Source organism: Erpetoichthys calabaricus, chromosome 12 (genome assembly GCF_900747795.2).
Source record: "Erpetoichthys calabaricus chromosome 12, fErpCal1.3, whole genome shotgun sequence".
In the NCBI taxonomy this organism is placed as follows: Eukaryota; Metazoa; Chordata; class Cladistia; order Polypteriformes; family Polypteridae; genus Erpetoichthys; species Erpetoichthys calabaricus.
This window is the reverse complement of record NC_041405.2, coordinates 37,268,575-37,289,364: the sequence shown is the minus strand read 5'-3', so window position 1 is coordinate 37,289,364 and position 20,790 is coordinate 37,268,575. Positions and strand designations below refer to the sequence as shown.

At 39.0% G+C, this 20,790-nt stretch overlaps 1 protein-coding gene across 1 annotated transcript in view; it reads right to left on the bottom strand.

Moving 5' to 3' along the window:
- The window catches only part of abcb7 (ATP-binding cassette, sub-family B (MDR/TAP), member 7), a 206,700-nt gene that overhangs the window by 158,972 nt on the left and 26,938 nt on the right, over positions 1-20,790 (bottom strand). Inside the window, exons 2-7 of the mRNA XM_028815415.2 lie at positions 20,410-20,496; positions 19,901-20,020; positions 9,357-9,489; positions 7,124-7,392; positions 547-635; positions 377-464 (exon numbers count right to left, since the gene is read on the bottom strand). Of these exons, the coding sequence (XP_028671248.2) occupies positions 377-464; positions 547-635; positions 7,124-7,392; positions 9,357-9,489; positions 19,901-20,020; positions 20,410-20,496 (786 nt within the window). The remainder of the gene's footprint in view (positions 1-376; positions 465-546; positions 636-7,123; positions 7,393-9,356; positions 9,490-19,900; positions 20,021-20,409; positions 20,497-20,790) is intronic.

The window sequence follows — 20,790 nt, the reverse complement described above, 5'->3', positions numbered from 1 at the left end:
GGGAAGTTGCCAACCATGATCCCAAACTGTTTTGTTGTGTGGTGGGTGTGACAACAAAATGTATCAGTGCATGCTCCCCAACCTGACCTGACAATGAGGAGTTTAGTAATACAAAACGATCTGGTTCCATTTTTCAGTTATCTGGAAACAGTTACATAAATCAAAGCAAAAACAAATCAATGACACTTAAACTAGGTAAAATGCATCACCCAAGGCATGAGTAAAGGCACTAAAAGATACAGGAAAATAATTACAAGAAATAAAAAGTTCTCAAACCTGATGCAACAAAAATAATAATGCAATTTCATTTGTCACAAAGAAACCAATAAGTTTAAATAACACTGTATAATAAACATAAGGAAATACAGAAACCTACCTTAACAGTCTCATAATTAAGTAGAGAATCTATTGCAGCATTTCCTGCTTCATTGTCTGCTTTGTTCATTTCTATCCTAAAGCGAGTTCTAAAATAAATAGACAATAATTATACCCTCCATAACTCTTGATTCAAAAATATTTAACTCCACAAACTGTAGCATACTGTACCTCCACTGAGTAACTGCGACGGTGAATGCAGAGTATGTTGCCAGTGTTCCCAGTGTTACCAGGGCAAACTGCCCTCCAAATTTATAATACTAGAGAGAGGAAAAAAAAATAGCAATGAACACCACTATAAAACCATAAATACAAAAAAAAGAAAAAACACCTCTGAGAAGCTTCTGAATGTAAGCAATATTTCAGCAACATGTATCATGAGCAGCACATTGTTCTGCACATTATCTCTAATCCTCTGCTAACTTCCAAATAGCACAATGATTTACTGACATAATGTTATTTGGAAATAACTGACAAAGGATACAGCCTTCCAGTTCTTTCAGGTAGGAACACATACCCAAGCTACAGTATATACTTGTATATATTTGTGTATGTATGCACAAATGCCACACACAAAACTATATACTTACATTAACATCCCATATAAACGTTCAAACATGTCAGTCAAAATATATATAATATATATATATATATATATATATGAAGTGTAAAAAAAAAACTTTGAAAACAAACAAAGTAAAACAATTATATTTTCACAGAATATTAATGTATAGTTATAATTTACCTGATGGAACAGAAAGAATGTAAATTAAAGTGTAAATCTGATAAATGCAAAAGTTTAAGCACCCTACTAGGTCAATGCTTAGTAACATCCTCTTTTGCAAAAATGAGAGCTTGCAAATATTTTTGTTGCATGTATTAAATCTTTGAATTCTTGTTTCAGAAATGTTTCCTCATTCTTCCTTACAGGTCTCTTCAGGCTGGCTGTGAGACATTCTTGGGCTGTTTTGCACACACAGAACTTTTAATATTCATCCACAGATTTTTAGTGATATTCAATTCAAATCCACCACTGCACTTGACAGTTGGCAAGGTGTTTTCTCTTTAAATGTTGCTGTTTTTTTCCTATCTATGGCACTTGGCTATAAAATGTCTCTGTCATATAAGGATTTTTTTTTGCAAACTTAAGATGTGCTTTTTGTGGGGAGATTGCAGGTAAGAATTCCTTCTGAAGGTCATGCCCATGTGGTCATCACCACTTCTTTCTTAGCTAAACATTACTATAGGTTACTTGCGTTGCCTTCCTGCACATTATACGTGCTGCCCTGTCTATCTTGGTCAACCTTCCCAATCTTGTCTTGACCTCCATGGTCCCCCTTACTCACAATTCTTAAAGACAGTTTGGACTGAAAATCACTAACCAAATTTACAACTGAAAAGGGTGTCCAAACATTTGCAAATGCTATGTTCAATTTTTTTTTTTTTTTAATTTTTTTCAGTTCATTAAATGAATTGTAACTGTACATCTAATATTTTCATAAAAGTGACACTGTTTTAGTTTCTTTGCCTTTGAAGTTTTATTTACTATTTTAAATATACATGTATATATATATATATATATATATATATATATATATATATATATATATGTATATATATATATATACACATATATATATATATATACACACACATACATACACCGGGTCATTCATAACGTATGGAACGACGACACATTATTCCTTAATTTATTCTTCAGCAACACAGTTTAAAATTACAAATGAAACAATTCAGATGTGATTAAAGAGCATATTGCAGACTTTAATTTAAGGGTATCTGCGTACATGTCCTGCGGTGGGTTGGCACCCTGCCCGGGATTGATTCCTGCCTTGTGCCCTGTGTTGGCTGGGATTGGCTCCAGCAGACCCCCGTGACACTGTGTTCGGATTCAGCGGGTGCATACATGTCGATCACACAGTGTGGAAATGAAAACATATTATGGTTTCCCCATTTCAGGGCACCATGATGTTTGGGACAATTGGCATTACAGGTGTTGGTGATTACTCAGGTATGTCTCATTGCTTCATTAGTGAAATCGTAAGATACCTATGCTTGCTTCTGCCTACAGACTACCTTTGGCATCTGTAGCTGTGATGGTTAAACAAAGAAAGTCAAAGAAGTCATTATGAGGCTCAAAAACAAGAATAAAACCATTACAAGTATCAGTAAAACATTAGGATTACATAAATCAACACCCTGGAATATTATGAAGAAGAAAGAACACACTGATGAGCTCAGCAATTGCAAAGGGACTGGTGGGCCAATGAAGACCTCCACTGCTAATGACAGAAGAATCCTCATTATGGTAAACAAAAAGCCCCAAACGCCTGTCCAACAGGTCAGAAACAGTTTTCAGGAGGCAGGTTAAGTATGTGTCAGAGACTACTATCAACATTAGACTTCACAAACAGAAATATAGTAGTCAGACTGCTAGATAGAAACAACTAGTTAGCCACAAAACCAGGATGGACAGATTACAGTTTGTGAAAAAGTACTTAAAAGAGCCAGCAGAATTCTGGAAAGAGGTCTTGTGGACAGATCAAAGATTAACCAATATGAGAGAGATGGCAAGAGCAAAGTGTAGAGACAAGAAGGAACTGCCCAAATCATACCAACTCATCTGTCTGACATGATGGGGGGTGTTATAGTTTGGGCATGTATGATGGACACAGGTAATGGCACACTTATCTTCATTTATGATGTAACTGCTGTTGGCAGTTGCACAATGAATTCTGAGGCGCATGAAAACATTTTATCTGCTCAAGTTCCAGTAAATGCCTCCAAACTCATTATGACGGCACTACTGATAAGCTAGAAAATAGAAAATTCCAGAATGGCCAAACCAGTCACCTGATTTAAATCCAATTGAGCATGCCTTCTATATGCTGAGGAGGAAAAGTAAGGAGACAAGTCCGCAAAACAAGCAGGAGCTGAAATGGCTGACTTAGAGCCTTGACAGACCATCACCAGAGAAGATACTCATCACCTTGGGATGCTTATAAATCACAGATTTCAAGTAGTCATTACATGCAAGATGTATGCAACAAAGTACTACATATGGCTATTGCAATAAACCTACCATTGCTATGTCACAAACATTATGGTACTCTGAAATGGGGGGGGCATTTAGAAAAAGTGCACTTCAATCAAATTTGAATTGCTTGATTTGTAATTTTAAACTGTGGCACACACTGGTAAATAAAGGAAAAATGTGTCTTTGTCCCAAACATTATGCAGGACACTGTAAATATGCACAAAGCCATGAAAAATTTACTATTACTGTAAATTTCTGGTAATGAATGTTTTAATATCTGCTATTGCATAAAGGATAGCTGAATAAATAAATAACATTTTTGTTCTTATGTCAAATTTATTTAATGAACAAAACTATCCAAAACCAAATAACACTGTGTGAAAAAAGTATTTTCCCTTTATACTTAATAACTGGTTGCAATTAATTCTGTAAGTCAGGGGTGTCCAACTCTAGTTTTCATTCTAACTATCTTTTTAAATATTGAGCCGTTTTTGCTGCTGATTAACTTGTTTTGCCTTAGTTTTAACTGACATGACTCAGACCCCTTAGTTGTTTCTTTTTCCCTATTGAGCAGCCAAAAAATAATGACACACAAAACAAGACACCACATGACCAGCTGACCTGAAAATAAAAAAAAAGGTGAAGGTCTCGGTCATGTTGGTCTGCTCAGGTCACCAAAACATCATAATGGTGGTCTTAGAAAAAACAGAAAATCAACAGTCTGCTGTGGCAGAATTTGAGCAGCATCAAGTGATGATATTCAATAACAGCTTTAATTAACAGCAAGAATTGGCTTCTCATTAAGAAACTGGTTGGAGTGAAATTGGCTGGAGTATGACGTTCTAATTTAGCTGGTCATCTGTTGGCTTGTTTCAAATCTCATTTCTGTTTGGCAGACTTTTAATGGAGAAGCAAATCAATTCAGAGGACAAAATCCTTAAAACAATGCTATTAAAATGAAGGGAAAAGGAGTTAATTAGCAGTGAAAACAGGTCACTGATTAGGAAAAGGGTTAGAATGAAAACCAGCAGCCACTGCGGCCCACCAGGACTGGAGTTGGAAACCCTTGCTGTAATTAAAACAGCCTCTATAAATCTTGAGCATCTCTAAACAATAGCAATTTTTACATTACTCTATTATGTTCAACTTACTATAACTCATTAGTAGTCATCCATGCTATAGAATTTGCATTGCTTCAACCTGCTCTATTCTTACTTAACTGTCTTGTTTTCATTGCCTTTTAGCCCTGCTTTTTTGTAAACTTCTTAAAAAACTGAACACTCACTGTTCCTCACTCCCAACAGAAAAATATTTTGTTTAGTTTCCTCGAAATAAGGCAGATTATTTTTTCTACTTTAATGAATTTGCCTCTGGTGCTTCCCAATAGGTACTTTTCTGATTTTTTTCTCTGCCCCAGATGTCTTGATCTTTAGGTGTATTTTGCTCCCGTTTCTCATGCTTGACTTTATTAAAAGAGATCAGCCATCAACTGCAGTGGCACTAATGGAAGCAATGCTCTGCAATGACTTAGCCAGTTTAGAGAAGCTGGAGATGTGGCACACCTAGATGTATGTGCTTGTTGCCTCACTAAGTGAAAAGTATATTTTCCTCATAATATATAATTTTTTAAGTGTAGGTGTTCGGAGAGGCTGATGGAATGATTTGAAGATGGTGATTTTGCAAAGCAATAGTGAACTGTAGAATAACTGAATTTTTTCACAGTTTTTAAAGATAATGCTTTTGAGTACAGGTAGTCCCCAAGTTATGGACATCCGACCTACGACATACGAATGGGGCCGCAGCTGCGACACATGCGTCTCAGTAACTGCTGCTCCATCATCTTCGGCCTGCGGACACTGCAAGCGGTGGCTGGACGGAGGCTGGAGGGGGGCGATTTCGCTGCTTGCGCAGTGTAGTGTCCCTCGGGTGGCTCCCGGCGGCAACCGGTTTCACTGTCCGCCCACCACACACAGCTACCCCATTCGTTCTAGGTGCATGGCTGATAATGCTGCAAGCAGTGATCCGGTTGTGGCTGAACGGGGCGGCGAGGGGTAGCATTGTAGTGTGCCTCGGATGGATGCGTGTTGAATGGGGGCGGTGGTGTTGCATACGCTGTAGGCAGCATACTGTAGTGGAGGTGACTGTGAGGTGGGCTGGTGATGAACCGCCCCTCGCTGCCCTCATTCCTTGTCAATAGCAAGCCTGCTTGTACTGTTACGCACATAGCAGGAAGTTGTCTCTTGTCAGTACAGGGTGGTCCAGATCTAATTATGCAGATCCAGATCAACTGGATGACTTTGATTTATGCAGGGACGATTCCAGTTTGGCGCAAAGACGATTCTTCAAGTCGTCAGTTCACACACTTCTCCATGGTCCGGGATTTTTCAGGTGATTTTCTATGTAATAAACTGAGTAAGTTATAGCGTAATGAAAATTGCATAATTAGATCTGGACCACCCTATACATCAGACGTGTTAACGACTGGTGCCTTCCTGCTGTGATAGCTGTACAGTGCTGTGCAAAAGAGCTCATCTTAACCTTTTGTCTTCACCCTTCAACTATGTCTCTGAAACACAAATCTGATGCAAGTGCTGGTGATATAGTAAAGAAGAGAAAACCATCACCATTGAAAATAAAGTAGAAATAATAAAACGGTCAGAAAGAGGTGAAACTCCATCATTCATTGGCAGAGCACTTGTTTACAGTCAGTCAACAATAGCATTTGTTAAAATAATGTACTTGTTCCGACTTACATACAAATTCAACTTAAGTACAAAACCTACAGTCCCTATCTCGTACGTAACCCGGGGACTGCCTGTACCTATATTTTTAACATTATTTTAGAATGGTTCACATATAATACCATTTATAAACCAAGTAAACCCTGAATATGCTGCTTGTTGCTGTACATAAAATATTTACTTTTTAAGAAATATAGCACTTTGTTCTATGTAAACATTAATTATTTGCTATATAATTTAAACTAATCTGTTTTTTCAAATTAACATTTTACATATACAAGAGCTATATTATTAAAAATTATTTCAAGAATAGAAAACCATGTAAATGTTAGCTGTGCCAAATAACTAAGTTATTTTCTAAATTAGTTTTAGAAGATTTAGAATAAAATGCTGTTGATAAAATTTTTTATCAATTATATGCTTTGATATTTATCATGTATCATGTGCACAATCCAAGTCATCCAAGTCATCAACAATATGTAAAAGTTCTTCTACAGAGTATTCTTAATGATAGTGATGGGTAGTATTTAATGTCATACTGTAAAAAAAAAAGGAACCTTGGATAAAACGAAATAATACACTCTAGGCATTTGTAAAGTGCTCGACAATGGTTTCAGCCTACTAGCCCTTGATGATGACTTTTGATTGCACAACTGGCTTGAAAGTATTAAGCTTGACTTAACAGCTATGTACTTTTTCACAAATGCAATTTTAAACACATACCTGAAAGGTTTGTGAGGGGAACTGAACTTTTTCAGGTTCAAACACAACGCTTGTACTTTTTGCACAGACACTGGATTTTTTTTCAAAATCCTCAAGTAATCACTAAATCGCTGTAATTCATCAACTTATCAATAAGCAAAATAGCTATTAGACACAGCGCTAATAGTTATGCTTGCAATTATGTTTTTCATATAATAAATAGTTCTTATTTATGTCTTTGCTTACTTACTAAAATAGAACTGACAAGTGCAACTTCAAACATTGTTGGCCCCAAGTTAAAAACAAGAGCACTGAGAACAAAGCTGATGCCTCTTGTTCCACGGTCAATAGCCTTAGACAGAGCTCCTGTCTGTCGACTTAGGTGAAAGTTTAAATCCAGGTTGTGTAGGTGAAGGAAGACATTTTTGGCAATTCTTCTGATGGAGCTCTGTGCTACTTTTCCAAACACTGCATTTCGAAGCTCATTAAACAGTGAAGATGATGCTCTTGATATTCCATCTGAAAAACAGGTAAATTGACTCTGTATTATTATGACCATATTATATATATCCACTTGCTCCCAAATATTTTCCAAATCCTAGAAATTCCTCTAATGTAAGAAATTTGCTCAAATGACCAAACTCACCAAAGTGGTAGCAATAGGCTGATATAAAACATGATGGAAGTATTAAAAATATGTTATAGTTAACTGCACTTAAAAGTTCAATTGTGAATTCAATTGTGCATTTACTCTGAGGATACCAGAAATGATAGTTTTCTAAGAGGTGCTGTCCACATCACAATTGACAGAGCAATGAGTCCTCACACATTCAATTTGACTCTAAAAGGATTATCATCCATCCATCCATTTTCCAACCCGCTGAATCCGAACACAGGGTCACGGGGGTCTGCTGGAGCCAATCCCAGCCAACACAGGGCACAAGGCAGGAACCAATCCCGGGCAGGGTGCCAACCCACTGCAGGACACACACACAAACACACCAAGCACACCCTAGGGCCAATTTAGAATCGTCAATCCACCTAACCTGCATGTCTTTGGACTGTGGGAGGAAACCCATGCAGACACGGGGAGAACATGCAAACTCCACGCAGGGAGGACCCAGGAAGCAAACCCAGGTCCCCAGATCTCCCAACTGCGAGGCAGCAGCGCTACCCACTGCGCCACCGTGCCGCCCAAAAGGATTATCAATACGTTGATATTCCCAAATAGGTAATTTAGCCTTTATGGTATTGGGTATTTTGTTTAAATGATGGTGTTGCAAGTGCCAAACAGGCTTTCCTAATGGAGAACAGAGCAAATAGCACTTAACAACCCAATACAGGGCTCTGTGGTTCTAATCTCAATATTATGAAAATTCTCCACCCATGAAGAGCAAAAATTATTTTGCCATATATAACTTTTAAGTCAGGGAAAGCCACAGTAGCCATGAAAAGTAGGTTAAAAAAGTTAATAAAGATCTTGACTATTACTTCAGGATGGTATATCTTACATTCATGCATATTCCTAATTTGGTAGTTCTAAATATGGATAAAAAGAAAGTATGTAAAGTAAAAAAAAAAAAATCCACAAAAAGCTATTAGATACTAGATGTCCACTTACTGTAGATATACAGTGATCCCTCGCTATATCGCGCTTCGCCTTTCGCGGCTCACTCCATTGCAGATTTTATATGTAAGCATATTTAAATATATATCGCGGATTTTTTGCTGGTTCGCGGATTTCTGCGGACAATGGGTCTTTTAATTTCTGGTACATGCTTCCTCAGTTGGTTTGCCCAGTTGATTTCATACAAGGGACGCTATTGGCAGATGGCTGAGAAGCTAGATTGCTTACTTTTCTCTCTCTCTTGCACTGACTACCTGTGATCCTGACGTATGGGGATTGAGCAGGGGGGCTGTTCGCACACCTAGACAATACGGACGCTCGTCTAAAAATGCTGAAAGATTATCTTCACGTTGCTATCTTTTGTGCAGCTGCTTCCTGAAACGACATGCTGCACAGTGCTTCGCATACTTAAAAGCTCAAAGGGCACGTATTGATTTTTGACTGAAAAACAAACTCTCTCTCTCTCTCTCTCCTCCTGACGGAGGGGGTGTGAGCTGCCGCCTTCAACAGCTTTGTGCCGCGGTACTTCGCATACTTAAAAGTCAAACAGCCCTATTGATTTGTTTGCTAGAGATTGTTTTCTCTATCTATGTGACATTCTGTGCTCCTGACACGCACTCCTTTGAAGAGGAAGATATGTTTGCATTCTTTTAATTGTGAAACAGAACTGTCATCTCTGTCTTCTTATTTCGCGGGTGGCTCTGGAACGCAACCCCCGCGATGGAAGGAGGGATTACTGTACAGAAGTATATCAATAATAGATTTAATTCTTCTCCTTCATTTCTACATTTACAGTATGCACTTAAAAATAAAATACTCAGAACCTGCTATTTGAGATTTAAGTAGTCTTACTTACAGCCAATCAGAACAGCTGTTGCCACTGTAGCAACTGTATTAGAAGCATCATTCAGGTTGAGTATGTTTCCTGACATCTGATTGAGATCATCTACAGCATACTTAAACATGAAAGGAACCACTATATTCATTGCCTACAAAAGAAAAGAAAATTGTTTTTGCAAATTAAAACACAAGTTAGTCTATCATAATTAGTGCTAGTATTCAGTGCAGTAGAACTTTCTTATTCTAGTGGAGAAACTGCACCTTATTTATATAAAGTAGCATTTCTTTTAGAGCTTTTGATGTGTGCCAAATCTAAAAGGGTAGAATTTAATTTTATCTGGTACCTTATCAGGATTATATATTGGTGATACAGAGTATAGCAGACTGTATTATCTTCACTGATGTTAGCAACCGCATATGTAAATGATCCCTTAACATAAATAAATAATTGGTTTCATATTTGGAAAAGTTCTAGATTTTTCATGACAGATGGTAACTTCTAGGGAATCTTCTGTTTTACCTCAAAATATGACGACCAGTACCCAGCTTGTGTCCCACGGATCTCTGTCTGTATAGTCCACCCAGGGTGAACATTGCTGTAGGCATGTCAGCTACACAAGCATGTTCAGCACTACTATCAGCTGGAAACCAATCAACTGGGGACAGATCAGCTGATGCAGATATCTGACTTTCGTTTTTGATCTCCAGATCACTTGCATCAAAATCAGAGTTTGATAAGTCAAGAGTCTGATTCAGCAATAATACGCAATACATAAATAAATAAATAAATAGGCATGGAGTATTTTGCTTTGCGCATTCACTTCGCCCGATGTCACTGCAATTCTAGACGTTATTTACACTATGCTACTCAAGCACATGCAGGCATTTGACATCAAGTCAACAAGTCAAACAGTCCTCCCAGCAAAGTGGGTCTATTTATAATGTAACAGAGAGTTTTATCAGTGTTTACAGTTCTTATCGTACGACCCCTTAATCCCTCTGATAGAGGACACAAATATATTCTTGTCCTTGTTGATTATGCTACTCATTATCCCAAGGCTATCCCCTTGAGAGTAGCCAATTCCAAAACTATCACACAGGAACTGGTAGGGGTCTTTAATGCGAGTCTGCATCCCTAAAGAAGTTTTGATGGACCAAGGGACACCTTTCACCTCGGAGGCATTCAGGGAAGTTGCCAAGTTGCTCAAAAACAAGCACCTAGAAACCACAGTATACCATCCTCAAACTGACGGTTTCGTAGAGAGGTTAAATCAAACTCTCAAACAAATGTTACGCAAGGTGGTCAGTGAGGATAAAAGGAAGAGGGACCAGCTCCCGCCCCTCATACTTTTGACCTATCAAGAAGTGCCTCAGGCCTCCCCAGGCTTCTCCCCTTTTGAGTTACCCTATGGGCGACAACCCCAAGGAATATCGGATATTCTAAAAGAAGGTCTGGAGGAAGAGGCCCTCCCTTCCACTAACTATCGTGCAATTATGCAAATATTTGCAAAAATCAGACCAATATTAAAAGAAAATATGGCAAAGGCTCAAACAGCGCAAGCCCGATGTTATGATCTTGGGATGGTATTTCAATAAATTCTGTCCTAAAGATCGTATCATGGCACACCTCGCACTCCAAATTAATGGCTCATTGGTAGGACCATTACAAAGTTAAAGAGAGAAAAAGGTTCACTGACTATTCGGTGAAACAACCGAACAGTCAACCAAGCAAATGGAATTATCACATCAACCTGCTGAAACCGTGGAGGGACAGGGAACCCAACCCATACTACAGACAGCCCCATTCTCTTTTTGCCTATACAAATTACCTTAACTTCAGCCAAAATTTGATTCCCCAACAAAAACAGGCGCTCAAAGCAGTAATACTGTCTGTCTCTGAGGTGGTCAGTGAGAAACCTGGTCAGACCTCGCTGATTGAACATGATATCATAGCAAACCTCAGGGCAATCATTTTGGAGCGGCCATACTGCCTCCTGAGGGCAAAAAATGATGAAGTGGAGCTTCAGATTAAACAAATGCTGGAACTAGGTATAATTGAGGAACGTCATAGTCCCTGGTCCAGCCCATTCGTATTAGTCCCTAAGTCCGATGGAAGTTGGAGATTCTGCAATGACTTCCATCGCCTTAATCAAGTCTCCCAATTTGACACTTATCCGAGGCTACGAGTGGACAACCTCCTCAAGCGACTCAGAAAGGCAAAGTACTTGACAACTACTGACAAAACAAAGGGGTACAAGGCCAAGCCAGTGTTAAGCACCCCTAATGAACACTGGCAATATGGGGTTCTCCATTTGGATGGCACGGGGCACCTGTCACCTTCCAAAGTCCGGTGGATAAAGTGCTATGGCCCCACCATTCCTATAGTGCCACTTACTTGGATGATGTGGTCATTTATTCCAACACCTGGAAGAAACACCTAGAGCAGGCTCAGGTTGTGTTCCAGACACTTGGTAAAGCCGGACTTCAGATCAATCCTAAGAAATGTTTCTTTGGATTGCGTGAGGCCAAACATGTAGGCTACCTGGTGGGTGGTGGTGCAGTCAAACCACAGTGTTACAAAGTAGATGCCATTTTGAAGTGGCCCAATCTGAAAACAAAGCAGCAGGTCCATGCCTTTCTTGATTTGGCCAGGTACTATCGTGGTTCTCCGAGAGAGTGGTGTTCTTGACAGATTTAACAAATAAACAGGGCCCTAACACCGTGGTATAACATAGTAAAGCAGACGCTGCATTTCATTACCTAAAGTAGGCCCTTATGTCGGCTCCTATTCTAATGGCCACTAAGTTTTCTCTGCCTTTTATACTCCAGACTGACACTTCGGACACAGGACTTGGTGCTGTGCTGAGCCAAAGCATCGACGGTATTGAATACCCAGTCAGGTTTCTGAGCTGGAAACTCACAGGGAAACCAGGTATGCGGCAGTGACGGGAGACCTGGGTGATCAAGTGGGGAGTAACACAACAAAAAAAACAAATTCAAATCTTCGAAGCTGTGATAATGACTATCTGATCACTATGGGAGTGTTTTGACTGCTGAATATACCAAGAGCAATTACTTTGACAAAACCCAACCCAAAGAATTGATCGCTCACAGATCACTGAGCCATATACTGACAATCAATATGGGGAACTAAAAATATTAAAAGCATGCCATCACCTAATTAAAAAACCAAATCATTACCACATTAACCAAAGCCCAAAGCATAATACTTACATGTCCATTGAAAGGTGGGCAGCAAACCAGGAACACAAATAACAGTTAAGTGACAGCTAAATGAGAAATTGGAGACTTACTCAACCAATTAGACGAAGACACAAGACATGCCCATTGCAGGTAAGAAGTTCAGAAGAGTAAAATGAAAGTCCAAAGTCTAAGAACCAATACTTGATAACAATAAAAGTTCAGTAGTAATTTTGGAGAAAATTTTAAAAGAGATTACAAAGTCATAAGCAATGGGCAAGCAAATATGACAGTAAGCAACAGTAATGTGCATACAGCATACTCTTACAAAAAGCACAGGAATTGATCAGTGGCTGATAACATAAATTAAACAAATAAGATATTATTTATATTGGATAAAGGCACAGTAGCTATTTTGCTAACCTTCATATTGTTAAGATTTTGCATTGAAGACCTTTACCTTTTTATTGTGACAGATAAATGAAGTGAGGAAAAACCAAAAGAATCATCAGGTAAAAGCGTCAAAAGCCAGCAAAACAACACAAGAAATGATTGTTAAAAGTTCAAAATATTAGGTGAAATGCATAGTTGAGAAAATCAGAACACACATCTAAACATTTCTTTTACATGCCACAGTATATATATATAAAATGCCAAGTTGACTGACTCAATCATCAACAACACGATTTCCCATTTACAATACAGTTAAAAAGCTGAAAACTGGTAGGATGCCACAACTAGGTCAGTAGGTATTCACTAAGAACGAACATTTCAATATATCAATATTTAGGGCTAAAAGCCCTCCCTAAAATAGACAAATTAAATACCCCATAGTATCAAAAATGCCTTGACAGATCTGATTGAAATTTGGTGATGTTACAAAAAAATGAAAATTAGCCAAAACACATTTTTTTATTTGCCGATATTATTATGCTAACTTACAAACTCTGCTGTGCTGACAGCATGCTTTATGCAAATGAAGGATGCAGGAGATGTGATTGACCGACTACATGAATTGCACCAAAAACTAACAGGGTGGATGGACTACTGAAGATGGGACAGTTTCCTGAACAGGAAAAATGAAATGTGATCAGATTTTGAAATGGAAAGAAAAAGTTTAGTGAAGTTCAAAGAAGATGCAAAACTAAGTAATTGGCAAGCGCTGTTTTTTTGCTGTTAACTATCAGCTCTCTTAGATTCATTTCTGGTTCTCATCTTGGCTATTTGTTCTGCTCTGTCGACCTCCTGGCATGAAGTATCAAGCACTGTGAAGCGCTCTTGCGCAAATGACGAGCGGAGGTAAAGGGGATTGACCCAAAGGGTGAAAGATGCGATGATAGCTATGCGCCATTCCAAACTGTTGCATGGGGAAAGGAATGAGCGTAATGATAATGGTTGTATGATAGTTCAAAAGGGAACATAGCACAGCTTAGAGGGTACATTACTCATTTCAATTCAAAAGAATACATTTTTCTGCAAAAACTCTGTTTCACAATCACCATCAACAAAAGCCAAGTTATTAGGAAAATTTTACTCATGGACAATTGTGTACAGCATGTTCAAGAGTAAGCAACTCCAATGACCTAATATTCCTATTTAGCTGCTTCTTCTTCTTCTTTCAGCTGCTCCCATTAGGGGTTGCCACAGCGGATCATCTTCTTCCATATTTTCCTGTCCTCTGCATCTTTACACCCATCACCTGCATGTCCTCTCTCACCACATCCATAAATCTTCTCTTAGGCATTCCTCTTTTCCTCTTGCCTGGCAGCTCTATCCTTAACATCCTTTTCCCAATATACCCAGCATCTCTCCTCTGCACATGTCCAAACCAACTCAATCTTGCCTCTCTGACATTGTCTCCCAATTTTCCAACCTGAACTGACCCTCTAATGTACCCATTTCTAATCCTGACCATCCTCGTCACACCCAATGCAAATCTTAGCATTTTTAACTCTGCCACCTCCAGCTCTGTCTCCTGCTTTCTGGTCAGTGCCAGAGTCTATAACACATATAACATAGCTGGTCTCACTACCGTCCTGTAGACCTTCCCTTTCACTCCTGCTGATAATCGTCTGTCACAAATTACTCCTGACAATCTTCTACACCCATTCCACCCTACCTGCACTCTCTTTTTCACCTGTCTTTAACAATCCCTGTTACTCTGTACTGTTGATCCCAAGTATTTAAACTCCTCCACCTCTACTCCCTGCATCCTCACCATTCCACTGACATTTCTCTCATTCACACATATGCATTCTGTCTTGTTCCTACTGACCTTCATTCCTATCCTCTCTAGAGCATATCTCCACCTCTCCAGGGTCTCCTCAACCTGCTCCCTACTCTTGTTACAGATCACAATGTCATCAGCAAACATCATAGTCCAAGGGGACTCCTGTCTAATCTCATCTGTCAATCACCATTGCAAATAAGAAAGGGCTCATAGCCGATCCCTGATGTAATCCCACCTCCACATAGAATGCATCCGTCACTCCTACCGCCGACTTCACCACTGTCACACTTCCCGCATACATATTCTATACAACCGTTACATACTTCTTTGCCACTCCCGACTTCCTCATATAATACCACAACTCCTCTCTAGGCACCCTGTCATATACTTTCTCCAGGTCCACAAAGACACAATGTAACTCCTTCTGGCCTTCTCTATACTTCTTCATCAACATCCTCAGAGCAAACATTGCATCTGTGGTGCACTTTCTTGGCATGAAACAATACTGCTGCTCACTAATCATCACCTCCCTTCTTAACCTAGCTTCCACTACTTTTCCCCATAACTTCATGCTGTGGCTCATCAATTTTATCCTCCTCTACTTACTACAGCTCTGCACATCCCCCTTATTCTTATAAATTGGTACCAGTACACTTTTTCTCCACTCCTCAGGCATCCTCTCACTTCCAAGATTCTATTAAACAATCTGGTTAAAAACTCCACTGCCATCTCTCCTAAACAACTCCATACTTCCAAAGTTATGTCATCTGGACCAACGGCCTTTCCATTCTTCATCCTCTTCATAGCTGTCCTTACTTCCTCCTTGTTAATCCATTGCACTTCTTTATTCACTATCTCCACATCATCCAACCTTCTCTCTCTCTCTCTCATTCTCTTTATTCATCAGCCTTCTCTTTCCATATGCCCAACACAATCTCCTTGCTTGTGAGTACATTTCTATCTTTATCCTTTATCACTCTAATGTGTTGCACATCTTTCCCAGCTCTATCTAGCCAATCAGTACAGGTCCTTTTCTCCCTGCTTAGTGTCCAACCTCTCATACAACCCATCATACACCTTTTTTTTTAGCCTTCGCCACGTCTCTCTTCACCTTGCGCCTTATCTCCTTGTACTCTTGTCTACTTTCTGTATCTGACTATCCCGTTTCTTTTTCACCATCCTCTTCCTCTGTATACTCTCCTGTACTTCCCCATGCCATCACCAGGTTTCCTTTTCCTCCTTCCTCTGTCCAGATGTCATGCCAAGGACCCTTCTTGCTGTCACCATTACTACTTCTGCTGTAGTTGCCCAGCTATCTGGTAACTCTTCACTGCCACCCAGTTCCTGTCTTACCTCCTCCCTAAACTCAACATTACAGTCTTCCTTTTTCAACCTCCACCATTTGATCCTTGACTCTGCCCAAACTTTCCTCCTATTCTTGATATCCAACATCATCCTACACACCACCATCCAATGCTGTCTAACTACACTTTCCCCTGCCACCACTTTGCAGTCTTTAATCTCATTCAGATTAACTCTTCTGCACAGGATATAATCTACCTGTGTGCTTGTTCCTCCACTCTTGTATGTCACTCTATGTTCCTCCCTCTTCTTAAAATATGTATTCACCACAGCCACGCCCATCCTTTTCACAAAATCCACTATCATCTGACCTTCTTCATTCCTCTCCTTGACACCATACCTACCCATCACCTTCTCATCTCCTCTGTTCCCTTCACCAACATGTCCATTGAAATCTGCTCCAATCACCACTTTTTGTCCCTTGGGTACATTGTCCATTACTTCATCCAACTCACTCTAGAAATCATCTTTCTCATCCATCGCACACCCAACTTGTGGGGCATATGTACTAACAACATTCATCATCACACCTCCAATTTCCAGCTTCATAATCATTACTCTGTCTGACACTCTTTTCACCTCCAAAACACTCTAGACATACAGCTCTTTCAGAATAACCCCTACCACATTTCTCCTCCCATCCACACCATGATAGAACAATTTGAATCCACCTCCAATCCACCTGGCCTTAATCCCATTCCATTTAGTCTCTTGCACGCACAATATATCAACCTTCCTTCTCTCCATCATATTGGTTAACTCTCTCCCCTTACCAGTCATACTGCCAACATTGAAAGTTCCTACCCTCAGTTCTACTTTCTTTAACTTCCTCTTCTCCTCTTTCCTCTGAACACGTCTCCCCCCTCTTCTTCGGCCAAATAAATAAATAAATATTTTTATTATTATATATTATTATAAATAAATACAGTAATCCCTCGCTATATCGCGCTTCGCCTTTCGTGGCTTCACTCCATCGCGGATTTTATATGTAAGCATATTTAAATATATATCGCGGATTTTTCGCTGCTTCGCGGGTTTCTGCGGACAATGGGTCTTTTAATTTCTGGTACATGCTTCCTCAGTTGGTTTGCCCAGTTGATTTCATACAAGGGACGCTATTGGCAGATGGCTGAGAAGCTACCCAACTTACTTTCTCTCTCTCTCTCTTGCGCTGACGTAGGGGGGTGTGAGCAGGGGGGCTGTTCGCACACCTAGACGATACGGACGCTCGTCTAAAAATGCTGAAAGATTATCTTCACGTTGCTATCTTTTGTGCAGCTGCAGCTGCTTCCTGAAACGACATGCTGAACGGTGCTTCGCATACTTAAAAGCACGAAGGGCACGTATTGATTTTTGTATCTGTCTCTCTCTCTCTCTCTGCTCCTGACGGAGGGGGTGTGAGCTGCCGCCTTCAACAGCTTTGTGCCGTGGTGCTTCGCATACTTAAAAGCCAAACAGCACTATTGATTTGTTTGCTCCTTTGAAGAGGAAGATATGTTTGCATTCTTTTAATTGTGAAACTGAACTGTCATCTCTGTCTTGTCATGGAGCACAGTTTAAACTTTTGAAAAAGAGACAAATGTTTGTTTGCAGTGTTTGAATAACGTTCCTGTCTCTCTACAACCTCCTGTGTTTCTGCGCAAATCTGTGACCCAAGCATGACAATATAAAAATAACCATATAAACATATGGTTTCTACTTTGCGGATTTTCTTATTTCGCGGGTGGCTCTGGAACGCAACCCCCGCGATGGAGGAGGGATTACTGTAATGTTATTATTAACTAGTTGCCTTTATTCAAGTCGACTTACAACATCTGAGACACAATTGGTTATACTTGTTCTGTTTTTTCCAATTGGAGCAAAGGTAGGTGAAGTGACTAGCTTATTGTGACAAAGTGTCAATAACAGAATATCAACCAACAATCTCAGGGTTTGAAGGCATATGTCCAAGTCATTAACCACTACGCCACACTTCCTGCCAATAATATTAGCAATTGGTTTAAGATAAAAAAAAAAAAGTATCCATTGCCGAAAAGCACTTTCACATTAAAGATGAATCAAGCACGTTTCACCAACAAATAAATGACAAACTTTTGGTTGACCCATGGAGGCAATAATTCATTACCAAAGAGTGAAAGGTACAATTAGAGCTGCACAGCAATTTAAAAGACCAGCACAGCACCCAGAAAAAGCTTAGAGGGAACATAGCTGATTACCAATTAAATTCAAAAGAATACATTTTCATGTAAAACTGTGCTCTGCAATGACCATCAACAAAAGCCAAATTACTAGGAAAAGCAGGAACTGATCTATGGCAGAAATGTTTTACTCATGGACAACGGTGTATAGCATGTCCAAGGGTAGGCAGCTCCTGTGACCTAATAATATTATTACTTTGACATGATAATAATAATAATAATAATAATTCATTACATTTATATAGTGCTTTTCTTAGTACTCAAAGCGCTATCCACACAGATGATGCCTTTATTACAACATATGAGATACAACTGGTTACATTTCTTATGGTTTTCAGTTGGAGTACAGGTAAGTGAAGTGACTTGCTTGTGGTCACAGAGTTAGTAACAGGTTCAAAGCCTTAACCACTATATCACACTGCCTGCCTAGGATATTAGCACTTGATTTAAAAAAAAAAGCAAATATTGTAAACAGAAAAGCACTTAGTTAGTTACAGACTACTTCTGATACACCTTATTAACCAACAGCACTATAATGGAGGCAATTGTCTTAACACTAGAATTACCAGAGCCTACGAAAAAATTCGTAGATCTGGCCCACCATAAATCTGTTCACACCTCTCCGTCAGCATCTTTTGTCCTATAAATGTGCCGATAAAGACAAGCAACCTAATATGCCATCCCCCCACAGCTGTAGAACGTGCACAAAGTTCTCCCAGGTCATGCCTTGATTGATTATCTGGGAGAGAAGTGCTGGAGTTTTAGAGTGGAAATACTAGATTGTTATTTGGAACACATGCATTTCATGTATGTTCCGTTTCTACAATAATCTGTGAAAAACACATTGTTAAAACAGAAACGTTTTCTAGTGACAGTGAGATATGAAGAAGGCAGATTCACCAGCATTTGTGTGTCGGCTTTTATCCCTCCAGATCAGAGAATGTCCAGACTTCACACATTATATAGTTTATGCCAATATTTTGTCATTTATTACTAAAATATGAAAACGTTTCTGTTTTAACAATGTGTTTACACAGATTATTATAGAAACGGAACACACATGAAATGCATGTGTTCCAAATAATGATCTAGTATTTCCACTCTAAAACTCCAGCACTTCACTCCCAGATAATCAATCAAGGCATGAGCTGGGAGAACTTTGTGCATGTTCTGCAGCTGTGGGGGGATGGAATAGCAGGCTGCTTGCTGCTTGTCTTTATCGGCACATTTACAGGACAAAAGACGCTGACGGAGAGGTGCGAACGGATTCAAGGTGGGCCGGATCTACGAGTTTTTTCGTAGGCTCTGGTAATTCTAGTGTTAAGACATTTCCCAGGCAAAGCCAGGTAACACAAATAGCAATACATATTTTTGATACCTGGTATACAAAGATGACTAAAAAAAATAACAATGTCAATAAGGTCTCAGTATGCATGTTTTAGGCGGTTTTAGACATACTATAGGGATGATGAAGTAAAACTGCACACTGGTGGCACGTAAGAAGAAAAAACATTCATGATGCTGTATTCTATAGATAAGTAATACAGTACATTCTATGGCAATACTTACCTTAGCACTTGCAAGTAACCCCAGAGATGCTACAACTCTGGCACGTAGATCAGGTCTGTCTTTTGGCCATACATAGGAAAACATTGCTGACAGAATCTTTCCAGTGTTTACTTCTTTTAGCTACAGAAAGAATAATATAGCATTTAATTACATAAAAATGACCCGTATGTGAGGCAAAAAACTAACAAAACTAAAGTATCAATCATTTGTCAGGAAAAATGTTAAACTTCATAAAAATAAGAGTGGTTTACTGAGATTTCAAGTAACAGAAAAAAAATTACACACACACGAACAAAATTAAAATTCACTGTAAAAGGCTAGATGAATTGGTCTAAATTTGTAAAAAAGTTGGAAATATTTATTTTACTATTAAGATACAATAGCACAGAACATTTTATTAAAACTAAGGTATATCAGTGCCGTTACAGATCTAACTAAATGTTTTGTGAAAAGCATGTCTTGCACTGTTTGTGAATATTAAAGAAATAATTCACTGAAAAATATCTTACCACATTTTTTGGATCTGCATTTAGACCTCCACCTGCATGTCCATGCCAGCAAAACCTTTTTTCCGTTTTATGCCACCAATGTACATCCTAAGATAAAAACAGTATAAACACAAGCTATCACTAAAGGATCCACTAGAATGTGATACACAACTCTAAATTATGCAGCTGGAGAAAGCAGCAATTAATTTAACAGTCTGTTAAAAATAAACTATGCAATTGTAAATTGCAGGTTAAAAAAAAACAACAGCAGCAACGTAGATGGTTACCAACCTGTGGTAGGAATTGGGAATCAATATAGTACTGCATTGGGATACATCGATGAGGTTACTGAGGGCAATTATTACATTTTTTTTTTTTTTGAGAAATAATATATTCATTGGA